A 20,366-nucleotide genomic window follows, 5' to 3' on the forward strand; every position below is an offset into this window, starting at 1 on the left:
CACATTTGTGGAAGATGTAGAAGGTATGGATTTATTATTGAAAGAATCACATATCATTCCCCAAGAGGGGAGAGGACAAAAGAGACCAAGGGAAGAGTCGAGACCTCAAGTTGATGAGCTAGCCAAGAAGAAAAAAGCTAAGGGTGGTTTAAAGGTTTATTAGATAAAGAAATTAGCACCAATGCCCTTTCAAGGTCAAGAAGTAGAAGATCTATCTAGGAGAATGTCATCTCTACAATCTCCAAGACCACCCACTCCATCCTCACCATCTGGTTGGCACCATTTACCTACTTAGACCATAGAGAAACTAAAAGAAGAGAAAATTCCAGAGGATGAAGAAGAGGAGGATTTTCTATATGTTTCAGATGTGTTGTTGACAAGGGGACTCCCCATAGGCCTAGAGCACCAATTTCATACATTATTGCCCAAGAAATCAAGGGAATTATTTCTAGAGATGTTAGAGCAAAAGCTTGCAGACCTTTAGTTATTGATGATAAATTTGTTAAAATGATAGCTTTCAAGCAATTGTTATGGAAACACTCAAGACCAAATTGTCATAAAACTACAAAGGAGAAGAAAGAACAAGGGCATGAGGTTGATGATGATGACCTCATACAAGAAATTGAGGGTGGAATAATGACCAAATTTGAAGCTATCAGTCTAGAGAAAGGTAGTAAAATTGTGAAAGAGTCAGGGGTTTTACTATTGCCAAATTTGGATCTCATAGATGCAATAGCCTTTGATTCAATTATGCAAAGCATGAGGTCACGTAGACTAAGCATCAAGCAATCTGATAGGCCTATGAGGGGCATGTATTATACTAATGATCTTGATGCCCTAGCTATTTGGTCCTTTTCTACTACTAGCTTTGGAAAGGAGAGTATTGATGAAGGTGTTGATATTAGAGGCAATATAGTTTTGCAAAGATTAGGGGATGCAAAACTTACATAATCAACTAGTGTTTTGAAGGAACATGTGTCATATGTTGATAAAGTAGCTAAAGAGCATGAGGAGTTACAGAGAAGTTCAAGCATGTTTCAAGTGCTTATGAAGCTCAGTCCAAGCTAAGTGTTGATATGAAAACCTAGGTAAGCTTATTGAATTAAATAATAGCATAATTGGAGGTAACTAAGCTAGCAAATACAAATCAAGTTGGGACTTCTAAACAATGGAGCATAGTGCTAGTTACACCAGCAACATCTGTAGTGCCAATTCATCATATTCCACCTAACGAGAGTAGAGATGTTGATGCTTCGATCAAAGTGTTAGAAACTACAATTCAAGCAATTGTTACATTTTCAATGTCAAGCCTACTAGAGAGACATTTACTAACATTGTAGAGTATCATATCATTTGATTGATGAAGAGGATTTGAGAAGAGATAGAAAGGAAAGCTAGAGTTGTTGAGTGATGAGAAGTTAAGTATCATGGAAATACAATGAGCACTTGATAAGTTAGTCCTTGACAAGATAATATGTTGTTCAATAAATATATTAAGTGAAGAAAACAGTTGGATGAAGCTCAGAGTAGGAACAAGTCAGAAGGATAAGCTTGACCAAGTATTAGTATTGATCGATCAATGAAGGAGCTGAAGAAGAAGATTAGGGAACTTATGTAGAAGTTGAATAAACAATAGAGCTTGGGTGATAGTTATTATCGAGAAAATGTATAAAGAAGGGATAGTAGCAACCAAGCATAGTGATGGTCAAACGAGCATGTTGCTGCTGAGTGAAATAGTTAATGAAAGAAAGATTTCAATTGGTTCTCTCTATTTTCTAAATCAATGAATCTTGAATGAAATGAAACAAAATATTATGTTCTTTCATTGTCTTGTTGTGAGATACATGATCCATATTTCATGCTTTAATCCAAGGGATCAACTAAATTATTGTTAGAAGTTATGATTTTATTGATTTTACATGTGGATTTTATTAGCACGCTATGTTAAAATCATAGTTATGAAGAGTTGTAAGGAAAAAATTCATTGATCTAAAGCTATTTCATAAATTTACCTTACTTTGTTGTAATTCTTGAAAGTCAAATGTCCAATGGATTAGGAACCGATCTTAGATACAAGATCTTGCTTTTCTTCTTGTCTCATTCATTGTTCTTGCTACAATTCAAATAAAAATCATTTTTCCCTTTCATATTTGTAGTGTTAGGAGGTTTCATGCCTCATAAACCTTGAAGATGTGAGTTCAACGAGTGATTATCCATCATTTGGCAAGTATCTTCATAGTTTGTGCCCTATTTCTGAGATGATATATTTAATAGGTTCAAGAATATGTATCGGTACTAGTTATATTGATGAATCTGAGGTCCACCTACCTAGATCTTGCAGAGCCTAAAGTATACAACAATTTATCCTTGTTATTTGGTCTAACCTTTCCTAGATTTGAGCATTGGAGTTGGATTTCTCCTTAGAATTTGTGTTGAAGAGTGTTGGTAACAAGCCTTCCATTTTGGGAACCAACAAATATGTTGACTAGAAAGATACAAAAGGACGAGTAATTGCTGATCAACTGGAAGAAGCACTATTCCATGATGTTTGACCCTTGAATATTGAGTTTCTAGATGAGTCCATCATGCCTCTAACGCAATGGACACGGAAGATATTATTTGATAAATCATTCAAACAACAAGGATTTAGAGCTAGAATACTATTTATAATGCCTCAATTGTATTCTTTACCCAAGACATACAAGATATTATTTACTTTTACTAATAACATTGCAAATAATGAAGCCTTGATCAATGGTATGACAATGGCCATTGAATGGAAGGTATATGAATTGCATATCTATGGGGATTTACAACTAGTAATCAATCAAGTAGACATCTACCAAACAAAAGATGAAAAAATGTTACCTTATAAGAGGATGGTAGGTGATCACAAGAAGTACTTTCCTTATGTTAATAAAATGAAGTTTTCAAGTGATCAATCATCACACACTCTTTGAGGGTTTATAATTTGAAGATTCCAAGAACCTGGGCTAAAGGTTTGACCTGCATTCAACACTCATGCAACATATCTTTCACACAACTACTAGTTTGAAGTGATGTAGACTCCAAAGTAACAACAAACAGCACAAACCTAGCTCAAAAACAACCAAGGTTATCACATTTATTGAAGGGATAAGATCGGTATGCCGACGTGTGAAAGAGAACTTCTGAGTCTTAAAACAAGCCACAGGACTGGCATAAACATAGGAAGGAGAATTCATGGCAATTCAATGCAGCCCTAGCAGACCTACCAGCAAATTGGGTACAATCCATTTAGACACATAATGATCATACATAACTATGTTATCCATTGTGAATGCAGAGGACTTAAAGACTCTGTAAACCTTGAGGGTTGGATAAATGGGATATCAAGCAGGTATCATATTCATTTGAGGACTTAAAACTGTCTTTGAAACTGATGTTGGAGTTAATAGTGTTACTCTGCAAAATACAGCTCCACTTGTAAGAAAGCAGGAGTACTTGCAGGTCTGCGCAAAGTGCAGTGTTCAATCAGAGGGAAAAAAATGTTACCAAACCAAGAAGGCAAGGGAGAATTTTTCTTACTTTTCACTACTAAGTTTTTGTAGAGTGCATAGCTTTGAAGAAGTATAAATCAAAAAGTATCAATATGTATCAAGCATGTGATTTTTATCCATGGTTGAACAAATCGAGAAAAATATGATAAAATCATGGCACGAGTTGTGACAATAGCGACAAGCCATCAAAATATTTTCCAAATTCACAATGATGTGATGAAACCTGTCTTAAGAAGCACAGACAGAGGTCTTGATGATTCAGTAAATATTCAACCTGACAAGACCACTCAATTCTGGCAGTATAGCTGTCTTGAGTAGATATAACTATACGAACAGTAATCGAACTAGATGAAACAAGCTAAACTTTAAGCTAAAGATTGTTACATCCTCAAGTGAATATTTCTGGATAATAAAATTTAGTGTGCTATCCTTTCATTGAAATAACTTTAACAATTGCACCGAAAGTTATTAATATACACAGAATGCAACTCCTGTAAGAAAAAATAGGACAAGGATTAATTTTAGGAGTTAATTATATTGACATCATATTTGCATGGAGAATATGTTTTATTCCTCAAATTAAATGTAATTACTGTCAAATTAAATAGCAAGATTATTCACATTAAACTTGTCATTACGGGATTTGAAATGTTCTATTAATGTATTGAATGATATCAAAATCTGATTGGGCATTATTTCTAAAGTAGAATTATACATAAAAATGACTTAAAATAATGAGATATGTATAGCAAATATTTCAAAATGTCGAAGTGTGCCAGTTCACGGCTAAGGAAAATCCCCCAAGGCATATTATATAAGTAGCAAAAATATGTTGTCTGGTAGAAAACTTGTAATGCCATTTAACCAGATTGGACTATCAAAAACGAGATGCAAACAATTCGCATGCTATAACATCACTGATTTCTGCAGTTCTTCCAACACCCAAAACAGGGATAAAACTTGTTACAGGTGATCCAAAAGTAATATCATTTTTTAACAATGCTGGCTCTTTGTAAAATCCATGAAGCTCTGTTGCTTCTGTGAATGCCACTTTCAATTTCTCAAATGGAATAACATTTGAAATAAAGTATACTCTGAAGCTCTGCAAACACAAAAACATTAACAAATTAAAATGAAGACAACAAAACTCTCACAACCTCAAACCTTCAGAAATTATTCCATCACAAGAAGGCCTTACCATGACATCCTCCCACAAGAGGCAAGCCTTTTGCAACCTTTTATGAAGGACGTCCAGACAAAATCTTGCAATGTTTGTTAATGATTCATTCCGTTCAATCATGATGTTATCACTTGATTGAATGGGACAGACATCATGAAGTGTTTGAGTACAGGTTTTGTATACTGCATCTAATGCAAGTGTGAGTGTAGCTGCACATAAATGACCATTTACATCAAAGCTCTCACAGCATGAAGAAGTCATTTCCTCATACCTAAAGCCCTCAGTTTGATAAATGTCAGCATCTGCAACATCTTTTATATTGTTGATAGTCTTATCTTGAGAATTGTGATCATCCTCATAAAAAGGAACGTAGACAACCGGTTTGACTTCTACTAATGCCCTGAAAAATCCAATAGCTTATGTTTGTCAAATTAAAGCAGATCCATAAACCTAGATTAACATGTCTTATTCTGCTAAACTGAAGAAACTGAATTGTGATATTGCTATCAGGATTTACCCGTGTAGTTTGTGAGTCAAACTCATTGACCCATATTACATGAGTAGTGATTCAACACGAACACCTCTCACGAGAATAAATGGAACACTTAGCACTCATTGGATCTAGGTGATGTTCACAGAGGTGAAGCACCAGGACTTCCCGGGGAGGTCACCCATCTCAGTACTACTCCAGCTTGAGCGCGCTTAACTATGGAGTTTCCTCCATGGTTAAACCCACTCTGCTTGAGTGCGCTCAACTGAAATTAGAAAAATGGCAGGAATAGCTATAATAATGTGTGTAAAGGAAGCAAGATTCCCAGACATTGGTTATGTGAGTGGAAAATCCTAATCTCAAAAAATATCAACTTCCTATGTTTGGTTATACTGTTCTTTTACAGGATTTCTGGCAATAAGATCCTCAACAGTATAACTTCATTTTAACTTTAAATCATACATCTTCAAAACAAAGCAAAAACCAAACTGGATTTTACAATATCAACCAGAAATATAAGATTTTGAGTATCTATGCTATAGACTAGAGTTTTAGGCCTCAAGTGCAACCAAGGGAAACAATATTTAAAAGTTGAAACAACAATACAACCCTGTTCTGAACAATTTTATTTATGAACCATTACATCTCCTTCCTGTTAATGGATTTAGTTCAACCTAGTTATCAAAGTTGACAAAACAAAGGCATCACAGCAATTGAAGTTATGACTTGGTATCGTTTGTTGTTTGGCTTGTCATACTGGGGTGTTTCGTCAACTTCTATGGTACACTGACTATTCTCTGAGCCATGTCCTATGTGAGGAATCATGTTTCACTTAGCTGTTATCATTCAACAAGACATATATTGCTTTTAATGCTGATGTGCAGAAATTAGTTTACACATCAACTGCCTTTTATAAAGGGTTTGAGTTCTAACTAGATGCATGGCATGAACCTCTCAACTCTTTGAGGATGCCCTGATGCTTTAAATGAAAAAAACATCTTATCATTATTGAATTGTCTGCATTGAAAAGCAAGTTCTTGGTATGAACATTGGAAATTGGTTCCTTTATGAAAGTTTCATATGGTTCATCTTTCACTTAGCCTTGAGCATATTTGCAAAGGCTTGAGATTGAAGAATCCTTGAACAAATGCCCTTATTATGTAATTCACCTTCTTGATCTCATAACCTGGGCCTCTTTTAATTCAGATAGTTGTATGATTAAGAGAGTTGATGTGTCATGCTACTAACAAAGAATATGATAGGCATCCCGTGACAATTGTTAATTTGTCTCTTTTGAGACAACTCAAACCAAAACACTGTGATGTAGAAAATCTATTCAGAATATAAGGAAACATTCTTTGAGATTTGAAACTATAGGAGCCAAAATCTTTTCTGGGAAAAATTGGTACACCGAAACACTTTTTAAAAAAAAAGAAGAAAAAAATTAGGATTTGAAAAAGAGAAAAATTTTGAGATACCAGGTTTGGACCCAGTCAAGCAGAGATCCATGTCCGGGTCTGTTGCAGATCTGGATTTGTCACGGGTCCCCACAGGGTCTGCGCCACAGCTTGTAGGTCCATCAGGTCCATGCTCATGCAGACCCAGGTAAACCCACAGGCCATGGCGCACACCCTATGGGGAAGCACGAATCTGGGTTGACCCACAGGCCGTGGCACAGACCCTGTAGGGACCTGTCGTGGACCCGCAGCAAGGGAGGACAAAAAGTGAAAAACAAAACACACTTAAAGAATGAGCTTTTTAATATATAAATTTTTTGCTAACCCTAGAAGGAGCCTAATAAAAAACATTTCACTCATTTAATCTCTCATTTGCTCTCTCATTTTGGTGTTCCCATGTAGCAAGTTTGAAGAGAAGTTTGTAGAGATTGTTTGTGGAGTCTCAAATCCTTCCAATAACCAGTATTGAGTGTTCCAAGTATGCATTTGATCCTTCCTTTTGCTTCATTGATAATTTGTTTTAAGTTTTTTTTATTCTAAATTTTATCAAATTTTTGTATAAGTTTTGAAATATGTATATTTTTACTTTTATTATAAATTGCAAGAATGAGTAGTCACAACTTAGTGGGTGGGGAGGGATCCTAAAAATTTAAAATTGATAAAAGTTTTCCTTTGTGGAAGTATACAACAATCATTGAACAATGTCCTTGGGGGGGTATATGGAAATGCAATTTTTGCAAAATCCAATGTTTCTAGAAGCTCATATTATCGAGTTAAACATCATTTTCTAAGCCCTAGGTGTAAAGGGATAAATATGTGTGAGGGTTTAGGGACAAAGAAGAAGGGGTCGTCGGCTGCTCAAATAGCAGCCATGTTAAAAGAACAACAAGATCCTGATAGGTTCGTGTCAAGGGGGGAACAAGAAAAATCAAAGCACAAATCACCAATGCATGAAGATGTAGAAATAACCCAAAGTACCACCCGCAAGAGAGGCCCATTAGATAGGGCATTTAAAAATGAATTGAGTGTTGATGTAAAGGTTGGGTGTTGCCTCTTTATGAATGGTCTTCCATTCAATCTAGTTAGACCACCTTATGGGAGGAGACGGTGCAAGCAATAAATGAAGCACCTCATGGTTACCGAAGCCCTAGATATGAAAAGGTGAGAACCCCCTTATTGCATAGTGAGAGAAAAAATGAAGACAACCTCCTCAAACCAATAAGAGATTCTTGGATCCAAACGGGGGTGACTATTGTCTTTCATGGATGGAACGATTGTCAGAATCATCCATTAAAAAATGCGATTGTTGTCTCCCCTAAGGAAGCGATGTTTTTGAAGGCGGTTGATTGTGAAGAGGTAAAGGATGCAAAATTTATTTCCCGGATTCTCATTGAATCCATAGAGTCTATGGAAGTTGATAATGGTGTCCAAATAGTAACGAACAATGCAAATGTTTGTAGGGTTGTGGGTGCTTTTGTAGAAGCACGATATGATTGTATCTTTTGGAAACCATGCACTGTCCACTCCTTGAATTTGGTGATTAAACAATTGACACCCAAATTGAAAGGATGGAAAAGTATGTTAGGGTGAGGAAAACCAAATGTTTGTGACAAACCACCATGTCACAAGCAATTTTCAGAACTTTCTCCCACTTGGAATTACTAAAATTTAATTTAAACTTTGTTTAGTTTCATTATCATTTTCTGTTATACTTGCAATAATTGAATTAAATATTTTTTTAATTGTTTACTTATTTGAAACGTGTATTAACTTACAGTTAACATGTTATTAGGTGGTTGAAACTCGGTTCGCTTCACACATAGTCGTCCTTAGATGAGTTGTGAGGGTGAAAGATGCATTATCCCAGACGATTATTAGGAACCAATGGAGTATATAGAAGCAATCGAATACAAGGGCTCAAAAGATAAAGGCGCTGATCTTGGATGATGATTGGTGGTGTGAGGTGGATTTTGTATTAAAATTTGCCGAGCCGATTGTGTCTATGCTTCGGTTTGCTGACACTAATGAGCCTTATTTGGGGGACATCTATGATGCCATAGACTCCATGCTAGAGAGTAAAAATGATAAGTTTAATTTTTTATACAATAGTCTATCCTTGTTTATTGAGAGACTTTAATTTTTAATTTTAATTTAAACTACATCAAGATAACTTACATGAACATCATTTGACATCCCAGGTCATTTGTAGGAGAGAGCATGATCAAAGGGCACTTTATACAAAAAAGATGGAGTCAATTGTTCTTCATTGCTAGAACAAGATGACTACACCTTCCTAGGTATTATAGTGGTGAGATACTTGATAATCCTAGTACAATGCTACCATATAGAGATTTTGAGGTTGCTGATGGGTATAAGAAGGCATTCAACCAACTCTCTAGGGATCCTGAGGTGGCATCAAATGTTAGGAGAGATTTTGCAGAGTTTGTCTCAGGGAAAAATGCATAACCTGATGCAATCAATGACCCAAGTAGAATGGATGGCATTAGATAGTGGTACCTACATAGACAAGATTATGCATACCTCCAGCCTCTTGCCATTAAGATCCTATCAAAAGTAAGTTTGTTAAGGTTTTTTTTCCATTTTTTATGGCTACTTACCTTGTAGCATTTGGACTCTTAAATTTATATTGTATTATATTTTTAAAATTTTGTTGGTTGTCTCTCTAAGTTGCGAGCTCTTTTGTTGTGGAGCGGAATTGGGGTACATACTCCTTTATCCACTCAATGAAGAGTAACTAGTTGGGTTCCAACATAGGAGAGGAGTTAGTATATATTAACAACTGGCACCTCTTGTCACACAAGGATCCAAGATACAAGAAGGTGCCAGAGAAGTTGTGGGATGTAGTACCCAAGTCTACTAACTTACATATGACCATCCAAAATCTAGCTAGATGTTGAGGATATGATGATGATATAGCAACATTTGGGGTTAGTGGATCTGATTTGGGATCCAATGATGAGGATCTAGATATAGTTGTAGCCAGGGATGAAGCCACTAATCCCTCATTTTTTGATGACCCATTTGACCCTTGAAGGGCATTGACACTATGATCATTGACAAGCTTTTAAACACCTATCATTGTGATTTTCAATTTCATTTAAATTTTATCCTTATGTTTCAAACTTTATTATTTGATGAACTAATCCATGTTTTAAAATTTTATTTTACAATTGAGTAATTCAATGTGTGATTTTCTTTACAATCATGAACATAGATTAATGAGCTAGTATTTAATGTTTATCTTTGACATTTGGCATTGATCAATGATCAAGTAACATATTTTCATACTATGAAATGTATTAAATGTTTTGCAATTATGCATGTTTCTCATATATGCGAGTGTTATATATATATATGTGTGTGTGTGTGTGTGTGTGTGTGTGTCTATATATATATATACATCTACATGTATACAGATATACATCTATATGTATATATGTATACATGTATATATATATATATACATATATATATATATATATATACACATATTTATATATATATAACACTCGCAAACTCCACCCCACCCCACAACCCCAAATGGGAAAAAAATTGTTTGAACACAAAAAGGAAACTTCGGACAGAAAGGATGGCGACAAAAATTAGTTGCACCATTTATATAAGAACCAAGATGGAAACTACAGTGATTGATAAACATCGTTTGAGATACAAGGCCTTGATTGGTCAGGTTGCAGATTTCATATACCTTTATAAATCAGCTCATTTGTATCCACAATCCTTCTTTAATAAAGATTCCTAGTTGTTTGATTTCCCACCAAGTTCGCATGATAAGTGTGAACTTGAAAATGGGCCTAGCAAATGATGGCCTATGTGCTCAAATAAAGAACAAAAGTGAACACATTACTTTAATTTGCAAGACAGTTTATAAATTTGGTCGGACATATTTCTTTATAAAATATTTATGGGCCTATAATGGATTAGCTTGGAGCCTTTAATTTCTTTCTAGATTTGTAGTCATCCCTTTCAATTGTGTTAGCCGACTAGATGGTTCTGGCAGTATTTTGCATTTTGTAGCCGACGGTCCGGCGGTGTTCTGTAGCCGACGGTCCGGCGGTAAATAGTTTGTAACGGATAAAATAATTGTGGCCGACGGACTCCTTCGGGAAGGTTCGGCAGTAGTATTTATATCCCATCTGGGATCATTGTAAATCATCATTCACTTACTATTGCGAATATTATGCTACTGTTCTGCTGTTACTTTTTGTATGCGTTCATTTACTTTACCTGTACGGTAAACATTTGGCGCCGTTGCCGGGGAGTACTTCCTGACACGATATGGTTTCAACTTAGATCCGTTCACTGGCTGAGTTATCTCTTGTCCGTCCAAGGTTGCTAATTTCATTGTCCCCGTGTCGCCAATTTCTCGGATTTGATATGGTCCAATCCATCGCACTTTGAATTTGCCCGGCTTGATTTCGTTACGGCCATCATACTTCAGTACTAATTGTCCTGTCTGGAATCTGTTATGTCGCAGATGCTTGTCATGCCAGAGTTTGCGCCTATTCTGTGCTACTTCTGTTGCCCACTGTGCCAACAACCGTTTCTCCTCCAGTTTATTCAAATTAGTCAATCGCTCCTGTAGACTTCCGTCATCATCCAGTTTGTTTTCCAACGCTATTCGAAGACTTGGAATCATGAATTCTGCGGGGACCACTGCTTCTTGTCCAAACATTAACTGGAATGGTGTGTACCCGGTCGTCACTTTGTATGCCGTGCGGTACGCCCAGAGAGCAGCAGGTAAGTTCTCTTCCCAATCCGCTCCTTCCACCGCACAGGATTTGTAGATGATGGATACCAGAATTTTATTGGTGGCTTCTGCCTGCCCGTTTGCTCTTGGATAGTACGGACTTGACAGCGAATGATAAATCTTGAACTGAGTAGTGAGTAGTCTAATAACATGATTGACGAAATGACCTCCCCTATCACTTGTTAATTGTAATGGAATTCCATACCTTGTGATGATTTGTTCATAAATAAACTTCGCGGTACTGACGGCCGAGTTATCCGGTAATGCACGGGCCTCCACCCACTTGGTCAGGTACTCTGTTGCAACAATGATGTAGTGACACCGTCGCATCGTGCTCACCCTCAATGGTCCAACGAAATCTAGCCCCCATCGTTCAAAAAGTTCCTGCGCATGAGAAGGTTGAAGTGGCATGAAATCTTTCTTCAGCGGTTTCCCAGTCCGTTGGCAAGTGTCACATCCGACGACCCATTCCCGTGCATCATTGTACACCATTGGCCACCAAAGTCCTGCAAGCAATATCTTTCGTGCAGTGGTGTCAGGCCCCATGTGGCCTCCTGCGGGGCCTTCATGGGCTTCTTTTAACACCTGCGGTATCTCTTCTTCTAGCACACATCGTCGAAGAATGTGATCCGGCCCCATTTTGTAGAGCAACCCATTGATTAATTGGAATGTACGACTCCGGATTATCAATTTGCGTCTATCGTTTGGTGACATCCCTGTGGGAAATTGTCCTATTGATAGGTATTCACCAATATTCTTGTACCATTCCGGTAGTACCCCAATCTGAAACAGCTGTGTGTCAGGAAAGTCGTCATTCACACCATCTGCTGATTCCCCCGTTTTGATCCGTGACAGGTGGTCGGCACTAACGTGTGTTTTTCCTGGCCGGACACTGATTTTGAAAGTAAATTCTTGCAACAGTAGCAACCACCGGCTAATCCTCCCTTGGATGACGGGTTTGTTAATCAGGTACAACAGGGCCTGGTGATCAACATAAAACACAAACGGTGTAGCAAGCAAATAATGGCGGAATTTTTGTACGGCATAAACCATTCCCAAAGCTTCTCTTTCAGTTGTGCTGTAGTTTTGCTCGGCCTTTGATAACAACCGGCTGGCAAAGTATATAGGATGATCCAATCCGTGATTACCAGTCTGTGCCAGGGTTGCGCCGATCGCATAACTAGAGGTATCCACATGAACATGAAATTCTTTATTCCAATCCGGATATGCCAGGATGGGTGCCGTAGCCAATCGTACCTTTAGCCCTTCAAATGCCTCATCCTGCTCTTTCTCCCATCGAAATGCCTCTTTCTTGCATGTGAGCTTATCTAACGGCTGGGATACCTTGGCAAAGTTTTTAATAAATCTTCGGTAATACCCAATGTGTCCGAGAAAAGATTTTACCTCCGTGACATTAGTGGATGGCTGCATTTCTAGAATGACTCTCACTTTGTCGGGATCCGTCTTTAATCCTTCCTTACAAACAATGTGTCCGAGCAGTCTGCCATGTGGAACCATGAATCGGCACTTCTTGGGGTTCAATGCTAGCCGGGCTCTGCGACATCTCTCCATACATTCACCAAGTGCTGCCAGGTGTCCGTCTTGTGCGCTGAATATTGACCAATCATCCAAGAAGGCCTTGAAATTTCCCACAGACATCTTGTCGAAAATATGCAGCACAATCCGTTGGAATGTGGCCGGTGCATTACACAACCCAAAAGGCATCCGATTGTACGCATAGACGCCATCTTCAACAACAAACGTCGTCTTCAACTCATCTTCTTCCGCTATAGAAATCTGATTATATCCGGAAAACCCGTCCATGAACGAGTAGATTTCATGTCCCGCGACCTCCTCCAGAATGCTATCCGTGAATGGAATTGGAAAAGGATCTTTGAATGTCGAAGTGAACTCTCAGATTCAGACAGATCTCCATATCAGGACAGAGCAGGTGTATACGTTACGTCGCCAGCAACACACTTCTGGGACGCCTCCCTCTCTCTAGTTCTTTCTGTAGTATGTAAGTTGTCTCCTAGTTTTGTCAGTCGTCAGGAGACGACTTTTCTTTTTGGGGGGATGGTGTTAGCCGACTAGATGGTTTTGGCAGTATTTTGCATTTTGTAGCCGACGGTCCGGCGGTGTTCTGTAGCCGACGGTCCGGCGGTAAATAGTTTGTAACGGATAAAATAATTGTGGCCGACGGACTCCTTCGGGAAGGTTCGGCAGTAATATTTATATCCCGTCTGGGATCATTGTAAATCATCATTCACTTACTATTGCGAATATTATGCTACTGTTCTGCTGTTACTTTTTGTATGCGTTCATTTACTTTACCTGTACGGTAAACAAATTGTTCAAGAGAAAAGGGACTAAATTTTGATAGTACTAAAGGAGATGATTGTAACATGTCCATTGTTTCATCTATGACTTTGTTAAAGAGATTCAATTACCTTGGTAACCATTGATGATTAATTTTATTTTATAGATCCTTTTGATGATAGTTTCTTCCTAGTACAACATATGGCTCAGTTATAGCATCGTATGTTAAAACCATCTTAATAGAAAGTATAAGATCTACTATATATTATTTTAGGAACTCGATCAAAAACATTTGATCAGCTTGGTAAAGAAGGCAGATTAATTAAATTTATAAACCCTTTTGATTATAATTTTTTTCCAGTCTAGCACGTGGCTCAGTTTTACCACCATATTGATCTATGCTAGATTCAAAATTTGCACTATAAGACAATAATGAAATTTGCTTGTGTAAAAATTCAATGTAAAGTTGAAACTAAAAGTAATAGGAGATACCCTTTTGGCAGCATAGAGGCAAGAATGAAAAGAATAGGACGTCGATTATTCTTGGGACACTTCATGATTTTGCTGGATTCTCCATCTGATGTTGTCTCCTTATGCATAAACTTCAGTAAAGTATCGCATAGTTCATTTCTTTCACACAATGTGAGGAAGGCGGGGCAGTACACTGTAAGACTGATTAAAGAAGAGACTAAATTGCAACCAAATTCTTTCACCACTGCTTCACAATTAATTAATGCTTGCTGCATCTGTACACCTGCACCTCCAGAAACAAGCAGCATAGTAGGAGGATCAAGCCCCAGCTGACCAGCCATATATAGAATTTGCTTATGTAATGTTGCCTGCATGAATAAACTAGGTTGGTTAATTTACATTATCAATACTGTTTGGAATATAGGTACAGATCAATCAAGGGCTCATCACATGATGGAAAGAAGCTACAAGAATGCAGCTTTTCACCTCAACTAATTGAGGATCAATTTATTCCTGTGACAAATAAATGTGAAACTATGGAAATCTCAAAATGAGACGTCGTAGAGAAAAAAATTGTTCTCACATAATTATTAATGAAATTTACAACATAATCTAAACTAAAACATTATTACAGGTACCTCATAAAGCTAGTCAAATGGCATATTCGATCATTGGACCTAATCAAATTGACACTGAAACCATAAAACAAGTAGACTGTAAATTTGTTTATTCAAACAAGACAAAATTTTATTAAAGCAATTGCACCTTTTCTGTCTCTCTAAGACTTGAGGATGGATGCGTGGAATTGAAGGACAGACAAGAATATTTCTGAGTTCTGGGTAGAAGCCATTATTATAATATTCAAGAAACAAAATTAATATGACTTTAAAATTAGAAAAAAGTGAAAATCACCTAAAAATAACATAAATAAATTACATGAAGCAAAAGTTTTAGGAGTAAAGAACAATTCCTTGATTTCATAATTTATGAGACTGAAAAACATGGAAAACAAAATATAAAACCGATTCATAATCATATTGAAAGATGCCCAAAAAATAAATAATATATCATACAAAGTACATATGTACATTGAACAAGAAGCTCAAAAATGAGAGTCAAGAATAAATTTGATTCCTTGAAAACTGTCTTCTTCATCTTCATCTTCCTATATTTTCTACTCTCTTACTCTCTTTTCCTCTTACTCCCTTTTCTTTTGTTTTAGTTTAAGTTGGCAAACTAGCCATTTCCTCTGTTGATTCCAAGTACAGTACATTCTGTAATTGGGTATGACTAAATACATTGTAGAATTGATTACACTTTGCATTTATGCAACCCATAACTTTTTCTTGATCCACAACAAGATTCCAGCCCACTTTTGGCATTGACGTAGCATTTTTCATGGAATCCAATGCATGCAAAGTACCTAGTGTGATTTTGTTGCAGTAAATCACCAACTTCGGAAAGAGCATATAAAACCTAGGAGGCAAACTAAGACATTATTTTTCATTATTTCTGTGCTACAAAAGGCAAGAAAAAAGTTGACTTGTTTTTGTGTTGCTTGTCTTTTGTCCTTGATTCTCTTGTTAAACAATTTTTCTCTTATGATTTGATATTATTTTTAGTTTTTAATATTTTTATGCATACAATTTTGACTCGTCGTTATACTCAAACTAGAAACATTTATCAAATAAATACTTATTGCTTAAATGATTTAACTCTTCTGGTTTATCTTTTTATAAAATTCATATAATTCTATACATCTCTATTTCCAAATTAATTTTTATAATATCTAAAAATAAGTACTATTCATATATATTTAGATTTTCTTACTATGGTACTTTGACTTATTTCCTATTTGTATATATTTGTGACCTTTAATATGTTTTGTAAATTTGTACCCAAACCTACCCAAGCTCCCTCAAAATATCTTCCATACCGAGGTACCATACCCATAACTGCCCCTATACTCGTTAAGCCAACTTAACATTTAGTGAATAGTAACAAGAAAGAGCAATAAGCAAAATATGCAATTGTAAAATATTGGAGTGATGTTTACAAAGAGATACATCAAATAGAGTTTTCATAATGTAACCAATAATTAAAAATGCGATACTTCTCTATTACATGTCACCAAATCACTCTGTCACAATGGTGATTGTATGCTAAAAAATAGCATTATATTCTAATACCCCCCCCCCCCCCCCCCCCCCAACTTAAACATTCCTATAGTCAAATGGAAAAAAAAAAAATACATTGATTGAAAACTAAAAATATTGTAACCAAACAAAACCATAGATTGTCTAAATGCGTATTTTTTAAGAAACCTTGAATCAAATAGAACTCCATCAAGTTGCTTCATGACCCTCGTAGTATTGTAGCTCCTAAGCTTTCTTCCTAAGTTCCCAATTCCACCTACTTAAGTTGTCAAATTACAATTACAAACCCCCCAAATTATTGGACAACCATCAATGTCAAGCTACATCTATAGTGCTCCATGAAGATGACTCTTTAAAGGGTATAGTTCCTAATCCACTTACTCATAAACTTAGTGGGCAACCATCCATAGTGACCTTGATCTACATTAGATTCCTCCATGTTTTCCAAGTGCGGGCTACTTAAATTTAATATTCTTCAGCAATGAATTCTTCACCCCTATTAGCAACTAGTGTATCTTCAAGAATCAACAATGGATATATTAACTTTATTTAGTCTGTCTTCAAGCTTTCCCTTGAGAGCATCATTGGCTCAAATATATACTCTAAGCATGTGACATCTTTTCTCATACTAGTAGCACATAATCTTCTATGATTGTTTACTGTGTATAATGTACTCTCACTATGAAGATTGTATTTTCTATCTCTTGTCTCTTGCAATTGTTTTGTACTCTTCAACCAAAATAGCTAAAATCATATCTTCTAGTGTTTGAGAAGTTCTGAATAAATATGGCATTCTTGTATTTAGAAGGCAGGTAGTTTAAAATGACTTTTTCATCCCCATCTTCTATTGTACCAATGGATTTCAACAGTTGTCTAATTAGAGACTTAATATTGCTTATGTGGCTAGACATAATGACTTCATCATCCAACTTGAATCTTAACAGTTATAACCTTTAGAGAAAACTTTACATTACGTGTTTTTGCTCGAAACCATTTATTTAAATAATCTCATACATCCTTGGATGGTTTCACAAAAATATTAAAAATCCCAAAAGAACTAAATATGAACTCAAAAAATTTCAAACCCACAGAAGTTTGTTTGGATTAAATAATTTGTAAAATGCAATCATAAATACCATCAAAAACCACTTTTATAGGTGAGACTGACAACTATGGTTCAAGGTAGCAAACTGTCGTGTGATTCTTCCATGTGACCACAACAAAAATGTTCTTTAAACTATACAGAAACACCACAGTATTTTTTTCTCACATGCCCTTAGAAACAACTTTTCAAACTGCTCCTTCACAATCATTGCACAAATGCATTGTGAACTTCAAGGGTTCCACCAACATTCAAATTTAATTATTATTTTTCTTTTCTTTTCTTTTCCCTTGTGACCTTCTACAATTACTGTGAACCATGACCTCTTTCCCATGCATAGACAAAATAAAAAAGTTGATGACTGTGTTTTATGCCCTTCTTTGCCTACAATATATGCAACTTTGCATTTTCAGTGGAAGATTACTACCAACCTTCGTGACATGATTTTCTACAAAATAACATTTTTTTGCACAATTTTGGGCCATGTGATCTTAATTTTGTTGTCTTGCTTTTTTAACAAACTCTAAGTAGCAAAGATGAAACTACAACCTAAATGTTACTTCCTTTCAAATGGCCCCTCGATTGACATCTCACTATATATAAGGCACCTGTGTTTAACTATAATACCATCTTAAAAGAAGCATCAATCACAATAAATCATTCTAACAATATAGGGTTAGAGAGGTATAACTTACAATTAGAACTATGAAACTTATCCATCATTGCAAATACTAATAATAGCCACATTATTCACGCCACAAGTCAGCAAGTTACTATGGTGATTGTATTACAAAGGTAAATTTCACATTCTAACAAGGTCAGAACATTGGTACATTGATCAACAAATAATACATACACACCCAAAAACTAAATGATTCATCGTGCAAACTACATAGGTACATTGAGCAGAAAGCTCAAAAGCTGGAGTCAAAAATTAATTAATACCTTGAAAACTACCTTCTTTCTCTTCCTCTTCCTCTTAATTTTGTTTCTTATTATTCTCTTTTTACTTGTTGCCACTTTCAATGATATCACTAATATGGAAAAGAAATTCAAAGGAATCATCCCTCCTGCTAAATTTGTCCACACACATTGAATAAGTAAAAACCAAGGTTACAAGAAGTGCTAGAGACATTGCAACAATAGGCCACATATATTGAGAAAAGAATAAGTATGGAATGTTAAAAGGGGGTGGTGATCAAAACTTCTCAAAGCATCACACTGAAGATGAAAGAATAAGCATCACAAGGCAACCTAAGTTGCCGATTCGGGTTTGGGGACAGATTCGGGTTAGGGCAAAATATATATGTGTGTGTGTGTGTGTGTGTGTGTGTGTGTGTGTGTGTGTCGGTGGGGATCAAAACTTCTCAAAGCATCGCACTGAAGATGAAAGAATAAGCATCACAAGGCAACCTAAGTTGCTGATTCGGGTTTGGGGACGGATTTGGGTTCGGGCAAAAGGAAAAATTCCCATTTGAGTCCATGGGTGGGTTTGTGAGTGTATATATATATATATAAGAGAAACCTGCAGGTCCTCCTGCATTCATTGTGGGTCCTCGGTTCACTGTGGATCCTCTTGGATTTGCCACAGGTCCTCCTACGTTCGTTGTGGGTTCGTTCGGGCCAGCACAAACCTAGGCAGACCCACAATCCAAATTAAGGACCCTGGCCAAACCCGCAGCAAACCCGGGCCCGTGGGAATTTGGACCGAGATCTGGGCAGCAGGGTCCAAACCTGGTAACTAAGAAGGCAACAGATCAAGACACAATAATATGACGTGGAAACCCAAAGAGGGAGAAAACCATGGTGAGAATCGCTGCTAGGATATACCATCCTAATCCAGCCTAATCATATCAGTTACAATATTTAAGGGCTTTAATCCTAAGGAGTCTCCAAACCCTGTCCAAGACCATCAACTCTCTTCACCATTAGAGCACCTACTCAATTGATCTGAGCAACAACTCAGTTACAAGGGAAGAACAAAATATGTATACAACTCAATTACAATTTTCTGTGCTTCTCTACATGTAAATATAGATGAATTGAAATATTGAAGTACCAAAAGAATTCTGCAATCAGAATGATATCTCAATAGAAGAATTCAACTGAATTCTACCACACACAACTTCTGCAAGATTCAACCTGAAAGTCAATAAACAAATTTTTCTTGCTATCTGATAATTTGTTAGAAGAAACATATCTAAAAGTGTGTTTTTAACAACTTTCTGTCATCAGTGAACTTCTGAGACACATTAATAAGCAGTTCCTTTAAAATAAGGTCCAAATAATGTTCAATCAGACTACTTGTGATCAGAACCATATGCCTGATAAATTGTCCTTTGTGTCACATAAATCAAGACAAAAATTGTATTCAGAATCTGTTGTTCAAATCACATCTGACCAACTCTTTTCATCACATTAATTTAACAGCAATACCCAGGAAGGAACTCACAAGATTAAGCACCTGAATCATCAGGGAAACACAACTAAATTCTTTCAATCTTCCACCACTGATATCAACTTCTTCCAGCTTTATTTCCATTTAAGCCTTTGACCCATTTTGTGGTCACTAATTGGACATTAATAAATTTATCTTGATCCTATCTGCATATACTTCATTGCATGGTTTGCAAACTCTTGGAATACTCCCCGAGTTGCTGAGTACTCTCTGTTTATTTCGCTAGGCAAGTACTCTCAAGTTTAACTCCTACATTTTTATAGACACAAAAAACTAGGGGAAAAAATGCCGATGCAAGTAAAATGCTGGTTAAAGATCGTTTTTCACATGCTGTTTTTGCTACAAAACCATGCGTTTTCTCTTTCAAGATGTCAATTTTTCATTTAATACATTTTGTAATTGAAT

At 36.4% G+C, this 20,366-nt stretch overlaps 1 protein-coding gene across 3 annotated transcripts in view; it reads right to left on the reverse strand.

Moving 5' to 3' along the window:
- Window positions 1-4,173: 4,173 nt before the first annotated feature.
- The window catches only part of LOC149542927 (endoribonuclease), a 203,030-nt gene continuing 186,837 nt past the window's right edge, over window positions 4,174-20,366 (reverse strand). For all 3 annotated transcript variants that reach the window (XM_089797845.1, XM_089797844.1, XM_089797843.1), the window contains exons 10-12: window positions 14,267-14,613; window positions 4,738-5,119; window positions 4,174-4,641 (exon numbers count right to left, since the gene is read on the reverse strand). In XM_089797845.1, coding sequence (XP_089653971.1) covers window positions 4,417-4,641; window positions 4,738-5,119; window positions 14,267-14,613 — 954 coding nt within the window. In that variant the 3' untranslated portion in view covers window positions 4,174-4,416. The remainder of the gene's footprint in view (window positions 4,642-4,737; window positions 5,120-14,266; window positions 14,614-20,366) is intronic.

The sequence above is a fragment of the Cupressus sempervirens genome, chromosome 8 (genome assembly GCF_028749045.1).
Source record: "Cupressus sempervirens isolate cs-2001-9-10 chromosome 8, ASM2874904v1, whole genome shotgun sequence".
Lineage (NCBI taxonomy): Eukaryota > Viridiplantae > Streptophyta > Pinopsida > Cupressales > Cupressaceae > Cupressus > Cupressus sempervirens.